This window comes from Lucilia cuprina, chromosome 6, assembly GCF_022045245.1.
Source record: "Lucilia cuprina isolate Lc7/37 chromosome 6, ASM2204524v1, whole genome shotgun sequence".
Lineage (NCBI taxonomy): Eukaryota > Metazoa > Arthropoda > Insecta > Diptera > Calliphoridae > Lucilia > Lucilia cuprina.
The window spans coordinates 16825995-16835562 of record NC_060954.1 but is presented as its reverse complement, the minus strand read 5'-3'; the positions used below and the strand labels follow the sequence as shown (position 1 = coordinate 16835562).

Below are 9568 nucleotides of genomic sequence, written 5' to 3'. Positions count from 1 at the left end.
TACAAAAGCTCTGCGCTAGTACTAAAGTGATTACTTTGTAATTTATTATTATTTCTTTTTCTTATTCACCAATAAAACCTGGAATTCATATTAGTACTGGTACCAGAGCGGGTAGTATATAAAAATGTAAACAAATGTTTTATTTAAAAAAATCAACAAATAATTATTTATCATTGAAAGCACCTTCTTCCGTAAGTAGATATTTTCTTATATTTTCTCTTACTTCTTTGGCATTTTTTACACGTTCATGACATTGTGGCGGTAAAGAGGACATAGTTTCTGGAAGTTCTTTTGTTGTTATCTCAAATGAATAAGGTTCTGTCAAATCCTTGGATAAATAATTATGCAGTATACAGCATGCTCGTACCAATGAATCACACGTGTCTAAGCTTACTTCAATAGGGCGACACAAAATGCCAAACCTAGCTGCCAGTTTACTAAATGCTATCTCAACTGACGTCAGAGCATGCCGTAATCTCTCATTGAAAACCTGTTGTGAATTTAACAGATTTATATTACTGTTATAAGCCTTCATAACGTGTCGTTCAAAGTTAAAAATATCATCAGCTATAAAATAATAGGGAGTTTTGACTAATTGTCCTTTAAGTTCTCTATCTGCAGGTACTTTTAGCTTTTCTTTTTTCAACCATTCATTTAAAGTTGAATTTTTAAAAACGGCATCATCGAAATCACGTCCACCTTTACTAATGTCTACATATAAAAATTTGCTATGGGCATCGACAAGAGCAAAAAGAACAATGCTACAATAGCCTTTATTATTGAAATATTCGGGAGTGGATTGTCCAGTAGTTTTAATACGTATGTGTTTTCCGTCTATTGCTCCTAGGGTGTGTGGAAACTGCCATAACTCCTCAAAATCGTTAGCCACCTCAAGCCATTCGTTTTTAGTAGACGGTAGCTAAAAATATTTCATAATTGATAATAATTCACAAACTATTAAAGTTCGGATATGATGTATTGTACCTTTAAATATTTACTTTCCAAACATTCTATTATCGCACTCAAAACTTCGGGCAAAAATTTACTCATGGTTTTTCTTGAAATGTGACTATTAACTTCCAATGCCCTCAATGAATCCCCGGTACCTAAATAACGTAGTGTAATTGCCAAACGAATGCGGCTGGTAATAGCAACTCTCATAACGGTGTCTTGTTTTTGAATTTTTGGTTGAATCTACAAAAATTTATTAAATTATTTTAATTAAAATTTACGACTACTTTCTCGTCGGACTAGACTATATATTAGTTTTGAATGTTGACTAGACTGTAGTCTTGACTATATAGTAGACTAGACTCGACTATAGTCTTGACTATAGAGTGGATTATAGTCTTGACTATAGACTGCACTATAATCTTGACTATAGACAGGACTATAGTCTTGACTATAGACAGGACTATAATCTTGACTATAGACAGGACTATAGTCTTGACTATAGACAGGACTACAGTCTTGACTATAGACAGGACTATAGTCTTGACTATAGACAGGACTATAGTCTTGACTATAGACAGGACTATAGTCTTGACTATAGACAGGACTATAGTCTTGACTATAGACAGGACTATAGTCTTGACTATAGACAGGACTATAGTCTTGACTATAGACAGGACTATAGTCTTGACTATAGACAGGACTATAGTCTTGACTATAGACAGGACTATAGCCTTGACTATAGACAGGACTATAGCCTTGACTATAGACAGGACAATAGTCTTGACTATAGACAGGACTATAGTCTTGACTATAGACTGGACTATAGTCTTGACTATAGACTGGAATATAGTCCTGACTATAGACTGGACTATAGTCTTGACTATAGACTGGAATATAGTCCTGACTGTAGTCTTGACTATAGTATGGACTATAGACTGGATTGTAGTCTTGACTATAGACAGGACTATAGTCTTGACCATAGACTGGACTATAGTCTTGACCATAGACTGGACTATAGTCTTGACTATAGACAGGACTATAGTCTTGACTATAGGCAGGACTATAGTCTTAACTATAGACAGGACTATAGTCTTGACTATAGACAGGACTATAGTCTTGACTATAGACAGGATTATATTCTTGACTATTGGCTGGACTATAGTCTTGACTTTAGACTGGACTATAGTCTTGACTATAGACTGGACTATAGTCTTACTACAGACAGCATTTACTACAGACAGGACTATAGAATTGTTTATAGATTGGACTATAATCTAGATTATAAATTAGACTACATTTTTGAATATAGACTGGACTATATACAGGACTATAGTCTTGACTATAGACCTATAGTCTTGACTATAGACTGGACTATAGTATTGACAATAGACTGGACTGTAGTATTGACTATAGACTGGACTATAGTATTGACTATAGCCTAAACTATAGACAGGACTATAGTCTTCAGTATAGACTAGAGTATAGTCTTTACTATAGACATTACTGGACTAGTCTTCTAAACTTTTAATAAATCACTTATTTCTTAATAATTTAATAATTATTTCAAGTACAACTTACCATATCATGTATTTTTTCAAAATCGTCTATATTTAACTGACTATACTTCTGATATCCAGTTTCCTCCCATAAAACATCCGCCAAAAGACGCGCCTCTATATTATGAGTTTTTCTTTTAGCCAATGTTGGATTGATCCATACACGCCGTTCCGTTGTTCTGAGCTCATCATCGGATAAATCCATTAAATCTTTTAACTGTTTTAAAGCCATTAAAAGGCTTAGAGCTTTTTGTGGATTCATTTTTTTTGTGAGTTTATAAAAATATCTTGTTTGGTTTATTTACGCGTAATTTTAACCCTGATATTTACATGCAGACATAATACTTCTTCACCTATAGAATACCAAAAGTGACCAAAAGTATGGCATATATTTTTTAATAATTTAAAATGTTTTTATTATATTCATAATATAAATTCACTTTTGATGTGGATAGTGTTCTTGTTTGTTTTTATTTTTCTCTTATAATTTTACTGCTTATTAACCAAACAGATGTTTTATGTAAATACCAGAGGTGGAAAATTGTTCAGTTTGTTTATTGATAGGACACATATTTCATTTTAATTTGGTAACACCACAATTTTCTATGATTGGTACCACTTTTTTAAAGTGTTGCCATATTAAATGCCTTTTAAAGACAAGAGTGTTAACAACTTAGTATAACTTAAAAGCGCCAGAAAAAACTTTAAAACTAGATTTTCTATGTTGAGAAATGTACTTTTCTATAAAAAAAGTTATTTATTTAAAACTTTTCACTATAGTTTAAACTCAAAAATAATAACAAGTTTTATATGTTCATAAATACAAATACGATTTTTTATTAGCGATTTATAATTTTAAACAAATTTTTTGTTGTTGTTTTAATTTTGTTTCTTTCTTTTTAATATATAATATATAATGATGTTCATAATATAATAAAATTTTTTTTAATAAAAAATATAAATTGTAAATATCTTTAAAGAGAGTTGAATGTTCAACATTCAATGTGGAATGAACAAAGATCAAGATCAAGAGAGAGATAGATATATATAAGGATAGAGCAATAGTTTAAGATAGATAATACATATACATTACATATTTTAATATGTAAATAAAAAAAAACAAATAATAATTTTAATAATAGTAATGAAGAAAATAATATGATTTTAATAATAAATATTAAATTTCCTTTAAGGCCAATAAGGACTGACGTAAATATTCATATTGATTTTTGGCATGTTTTATTTCCAAATCAGCTAATTCAGTAAGACTAAAATAGAAATAAAGTAAAAAGTAAAATAAATAATTAGATTAAAAAAAAAATAAAGAAATTACCTTCTCTTAAAAGCCTGAACACGACGATTACGAAAACCCACTAACTCTTCCTTGCCGCAAGCTGACATTGTTTCGAATTTTTCACATGCTTCAGCCTGGGCAGCTTCGGCCTTTTGTTGAAAGAGATTTAAAGAAAAATAGATAATAAAACTTTTTATTACCAGAAGTTTAATTTGTATAATTTAACTATGTTTTAAGTACAACACAAAAACTTAAACATGCCTTTTGTTATAAGTAGGAGAGGGTGCTTTTAAAAATTTATAAATGTTTTAAAATATGTATATAATAATGTTAACTGGTATGATCTAAGTATGTATATAGTTTTGTGTTTTTTTTTGTTTGTTATTACATTAATATGTTTTACATTTTTGGGTTATTAACAATATTTTTAATTTGTTTTAGTTTATTTTACATTTAAATACAATAGAAAACCATATACCTCTTGAACTTCCAAAGGCTGCAAATTGGAGTTTTGGGTTTGTTTTTTTAGTTTTGTAGAGGAAAGCATTGAAATAATTTAATTTTGATTTTGTTTTTGGTTTAAAAGCAATAAAAGTGAAACATAAAATTAAGTGTATATTAATTTTAATAATAAATTTAAACAAAAGTATATTAAAACATAAAAAGACTTGTTTAAAGCATAGCTTAAATATTAAACAGAACTAATAATTTAAGGTCAACAAATGTAATTTCTTAATGTTATTACGATTAACAAAAAATTTACAGTTTTTAGCAGAAATATTTAAAATCTATACACGCGGCTTAATTAGTGCACATTATTCCTCTCTCAATTATTTCTAGAAAGTCTATAAAACTCCGCTACTTTGATGGATTCTATCTTGAATACATCAAGTCCTAAAACAAAAAGTGTTTACTCTCTGATGATAGTTTTCTTGTCGGTACGGTCATGTTCCTACGAATGTTTGAATGTGCTCTTAGTATAGTTTCAATAGTGGTATTAGTGTTAGTTGGTGGTTCAGGCTGCAATAGATGCAGCTTGTGCAAGGTCCCTTTGTGATACTTGTAAGTATGGCTAGTGTTGCATCACATGTAATTTTAAGGCAGTCTTATACAGGAATGTCGAGAGTTTAAACGTGAGCACCTGCATTGACGGCTTTATCTCACGGTAGTCTTTTTGACCCACTGGGTAGACTTGAGAACGGTCTACCATCGCCCCCTTTGTTCTTCAATGAAAAACGCAGGTGGCAATTTTTGTACATTGGTTCTGACTGGTTCATGCACAAGTACTTTGCTGGAGTACTCGAGCTATCTAATCTCTTGATCTTTGGATGGCCTCTGTTGATTCGGCAACAGCACCTAGAGACGTAACCGGTATACATCAATAAGCCGTGGACATTGTTCTTACTCACAGGGACACACTGCGGTAATTCTGATATGAACAGAGTAAACTTTGAACATATCTGGGCAAGGAAAATTCAATGGTATCATAAGTATATCATACCTTTCATCCATCATCATTCAACCCAGTACACATCTCATTTATATGACAAATTCATAAGAGAAAAACATACGACACATTCATTAGGTATATACATCCCGTACCATATACAATTAGTCCCACAGACTGTCGATAGTTTTAACGTGAGCACCTGCCGTGTCGGCCTTATCTCACGGTGGTCTTTTTCATCCACAGGGTAGACTTGAGAACGGTCTACCATCGCCCCTTTGTCTTCAATGAAGACGCAGGTGGCAATTTTTGCACATTGGCTATGACCGGTACCATGCGCAAGTACTTTGCTGGAGTACTCGAGCTATCTAATCTCTTGCCAAAGTAGTCACGTTGTAAGACAACCACACTACTATGGTTCTGTTGATTCGGCAACAGCACCTAGAGACGTAACCGGTGGACCGAAGCACGATCCATCAATAAGCCGTAGACATCGTTCTTACTCACAGTGACACGCTGTGGCAAGTCGAATATGAACAGAGTAAACTCTGAACATATCTGGACAAGGAAGGAAAATTAATTGGTATCACTTGTATATGATATCTTTCATCCATCATCATTCAACCCAGCACACATCTCATTTATTCGACACATTCATAGAGAAAAACATACGACACACTCATTTAGGTATACGGGTGGACGAGTCCCGTATACCTCTACATTCATTCTGTATCATATACAATTGACACCAACTCATTTCCAACGCTTAGTCCCACAGTCACTCCTCTGTGGGGTATCTGTTGATTATGCGGTGCTCTGGCTCTGACGAAGCCAAGCAGTAGACTGTAACCAATTTTTCAGTCCCGGTCAGACTGGAGGGATTGGCACCTCTTTCTACCCTGGGATTAGTAACATGCCCCCGGGGGTAGGGGTGTCAGTTTTATACTGTATGACTTTACAGTCAAGACTTAATTTTCACTGATCATTTACTAGTCTATGCAAATTAGATGCAGTGTCTCCTAGATTCAAGACGCCGATGTCAAGTAAGACGTCTGTCTGAATGAATTCCAAATTAAGCTACATACTCGGTAAGCGGTATTGTTAAGTGTGACAAGTAACATGTAACATGTTTACTTTTTAAATCATTCACTGGTTTCCTATAGTTGTTTAAGACGCACGACAGAACGGATTCTTTTTCCTACTGCCATCAACTATTTCACACAAATTTTATTCTAATTATCAAAGTATACATTTTCATTGTTTTATTTCTATCATCATTACACTCTTAAATTTTTAAAAAAATTTTAAAAATTTAAAGGAACAGAAAAGAAAGTGTCTTTTGTTGTACTTTCTTAAACAAAAACACACGTAGTAATTAACATTAAAACAAAGTGGAAAAAGGAAAAATTAATAATAATAAAAAAACAAAAACAATTTAATACATACCGCATGTATATCTTTATTTTTAGCACGAACTTTTTCCAAATTACGATTAGTGGCTTCATAGGCAGCTAAACAACGTAAACGACGTATAAGTAAAGCTTTGGCTGCTTCGCTGTCGCGCTGATAATAGCGCAATGTATCGCCAAGTTTTAAATCCTGATCGCTAGCTACACGCACTTCCAGATTCTAACAGAAAATGCCAATTAAACAAACAATAGCTTATTAGTTAACAACATTATAAATTTACCTTAATTTTCTCAAATATATCAGCAGTCTTGGCGCAAAATGTTTCCATTGTACCCTTTTCGGCGGTGGATAATTGCCTTAAAGCATTCGAAATTTTCTGATGACACTCACCCACATCCTTATGACGTTGTGTCATTTTCTCCGTACGCAATGAGGCCTCACGCAAGTGTCCATTGTATTCGGTTAAAAATTGAAATTCATTTTCAAAGAAATCATTGACATCGTGAACGGTTACACCTAAAAGTATTTCATCGGTGGTTTTGCCCAGTGACTTGACGAGACCGCCAAAGATGGCTGTCTTTTTACGGGGTTTTGCACACAAATCCTGATCATATTCCAAGAAAACTTTTAAATGTTGGTCATTACGAAAGACGGGATGACTGGCTAAACGTCTGAGGAAAACTTCGTGCATAGCAACAGTTTTCTTAAAGGTAGCAAGATATTCGCTATAGGTAAAGAAGATATTTATGTTTATTTAATGTTAGGCTATAGTCTATCATACAGGTCATCCTATAGTCTAATCTGTCTACTTCAAACTCTAGGCTATAGACACTAGTCTTTCGTTTGATCTATAGGCTATTGTCTGGCCTGCAATCTTATCTATAGTCTAGTTTAGCATATAGATAAGTTTATAATCTAGTCTACAATCAAGTCTAGTTTATTATTTAGTTTATGGTCTAGTCTATAGTCTTGTCTATTCTCAGGTCACGTTAGACATACGTATCACAATTTTCTTTTAAACTATAGCAAAACTTACGCTTCCAATTCTGTTTTCATTTTTCTAAACTCCTCTTTTGTCATATTACCCTCACCCTCTCCCAAACGTTGTAATTTTTCGCGGGAAGCATCAAAATCTGGTCTAGGGGGACAAGGTGGTATCTAAAAACATAACAAAACATTAAGCTATCTCCTAATAAATCTTAACATTTTTACTTACAATATAGCCAGCATATTCTTCATTTTCTTCGAAACGATCGTGTAACCAGACAAATTCTTCATGTTGTCTCACAACATTATTATCCGGCTTAGAGAATCCCGGCAGGGTGGTGCGGGTGTGTACGGTAAATTTAACTTTATCCTTTTCACTTAAGGCATCGGAAATTTCGACATGCAAAGTATCATCAGCCATGGCGGTGGCTGATATGACTGATGACGATGACTCAGATGAACCAGCACTAACGCTAGCACCACCATTATTTTGTGCCACATCTGTTGTTGTTGTTGGTGTCGTATTTGGAGGAAGTAGGGGCGTTGAATTTATTCTTTGAAGATTACTGCTGCTATTAAGTTCAGAATCATCAACTGCAGTTGTCGCTGTTGCTGTACCACTGCCTATTAGAGGTGCTGACGTTGTTATTACTGTAGTATTGTTTTCTTCAGCAGCACCAACAGCAGTATTATTAATTTCCTCTGTTGTTAAATCCTATAATACACAAAAAAAACATAATGCAAAAATAGAGCCGATGATAAATCAAAGTGATAAGCAAAATAATATAAGGCGTTTTTAAAGCTTAAAATTGAAAAAAATCTATTGTTTATTAATTCCAATTGGTTTTATCATGATTTACCATAATATTATCCGCTTAATTATTAATTAGAACTTTAATATTTGTGAAAACTGTGAAACGAATAATTGTATTTTATTTGTACAAGTGCAATCAGCAGAAATCAGCGCCGATCAAAATTATCAACGGCGGCTTTATCATATCATGTATAACCTCAATAAGGATGCCAATCTGAATTCATTAGAAATCACGGTATTTGGGATTTAAAAATATCCGAGCTTTATGGGATTTATAAATCATGCAAAATATTTTAAAAATTCTAAATCTTCAAACATGTTACAATATTAATACACAAAGTGCCGATCCACACTAGAAAATTTTTTTTTGGGAAACTTTTGATTTTGTGTGAGAGAGAAAGAGAAAAATTATTATTCAACTCTCTCTCGCTACGGAGTTTCTCGTACTCGGAAACTTGTTTTGTTATTCTTCTCATTCATCCAACAAAAAATGAATTCAATTTGACATTAAGGAAACTTCAAAAGTGATTCAAAAAAAGTTTCTCAACAAAATTTTCCTAGTGTGGACATGGTCTAACAGGAACCATGTAGAACTAATCTAGAATGAAAATAATTGTTAATATGTAAATATGTATAAAAAAATATACAAATCCCCAAAACTAGCGCAAACATTATAAACAAATCCCCAAATCCTTCCCCACGAAAATCTGTTCCTAAGTAAAACTTGAAATACCCAATTTGGAGACAAATACCCGTATCTGGCCACACTGGTTTTGTTTACTAAATTAATATTTACCTTTTGTATTATAGTCTTATATATGACATTTGTCAACGCATTGACAACAAGGTTCTATGGTGTAATGGTTAGCACTCTGGACTTTGAATCCAGCGATCCGAGTTCAAATCTCGGTAGAACCTACTATTTTCTTGTTTTAAATATTTTTGTTTTAATATAACCGTTTTGAAAATATGAAAATACAACTGTAACGTTATGTGGTCATATTTTCATACTTCCGCGGGAAATTAGAGTAATTCTGGCACAACTAAGAACGGGTTTTTCCAACAACAGCAAAACGTTTACAATCTACTTCTATTTTCTAGGACAA

The 9568-nt window shown here is 33.0% G+C and overlaps 2 protein-coding genes and 1 non-coding gene across 4 annotated transcripts; 1 reads left to right on the top strand and 2 right to left on the bottom strand.

The window, feature by feature from the left end:
- Positions 1-121: 121 nt before the first annotated feature.
- Positions 122-3010, bottom strand: LOC111674607 (putative nuclease HARBI1). The gene is made up of 3 exons (XM_023435263.2): positions 2533-3010; positions 985-1194; positions 122-919 (listed from the first exon to the last, which is right to left on the bottom strand). The coding sequence occupies exons 1-3, from the start codon at positions 2770-2772 to the stop codon at positions 164-166; spliced, it is 1206 nt and encodes a 401-aa protein (XP_023291031.2). The 5' UTR covers positions 2773-3010; the 3' UTR covers positions 122-163.
- Positions 3011-3677: 667 nt separating this feature from the next.
- LOC111674598 (sorting nexin-32) lies at positions 3678-8667 on the bottom strand. Of its 2 annotated transcripts, XM_023435252.2 has the most exons (8): positions 8509-8667; positions 7878-8363; positions 7698-7819; positions 6942-7386; positions 6698-6880; positions 4283-4300; positions 3844-3953; positions 3678-3778 (listed from the first exon to the last, which is right to left on the bottom strand). In XM_023435252.2, the coding sequence occupies exons 1-8, from the start codon at positions 8509-8511 to the stop codon at positions 3688-3690; spliced, it is 1458 nt and encodes a 485-aa protein (XP_023291020.2). In that variant the 5' UTR covers positions 8512-8667; the 3' UTR covers positions 3678-3687. The 2 variants fall into 2 exon arrangements, with proteins under 2 accessions (XP_023291020.2, XP_023291021.2); XM_023435253.2 differs by lacking the exon at positions 4283-4300.
- Positions 8668-9308: 641 nt separating this feature from the next.
- Positions 9309-9380, top strand: Trnaq-uug. The gene has a single exon. It is a non-coding gene; the product is annotated as a tRNA-Gln (tRNA).
- The last annotated feature ends 188 nt before the right edge of the window (positions 9381-9568 follow it).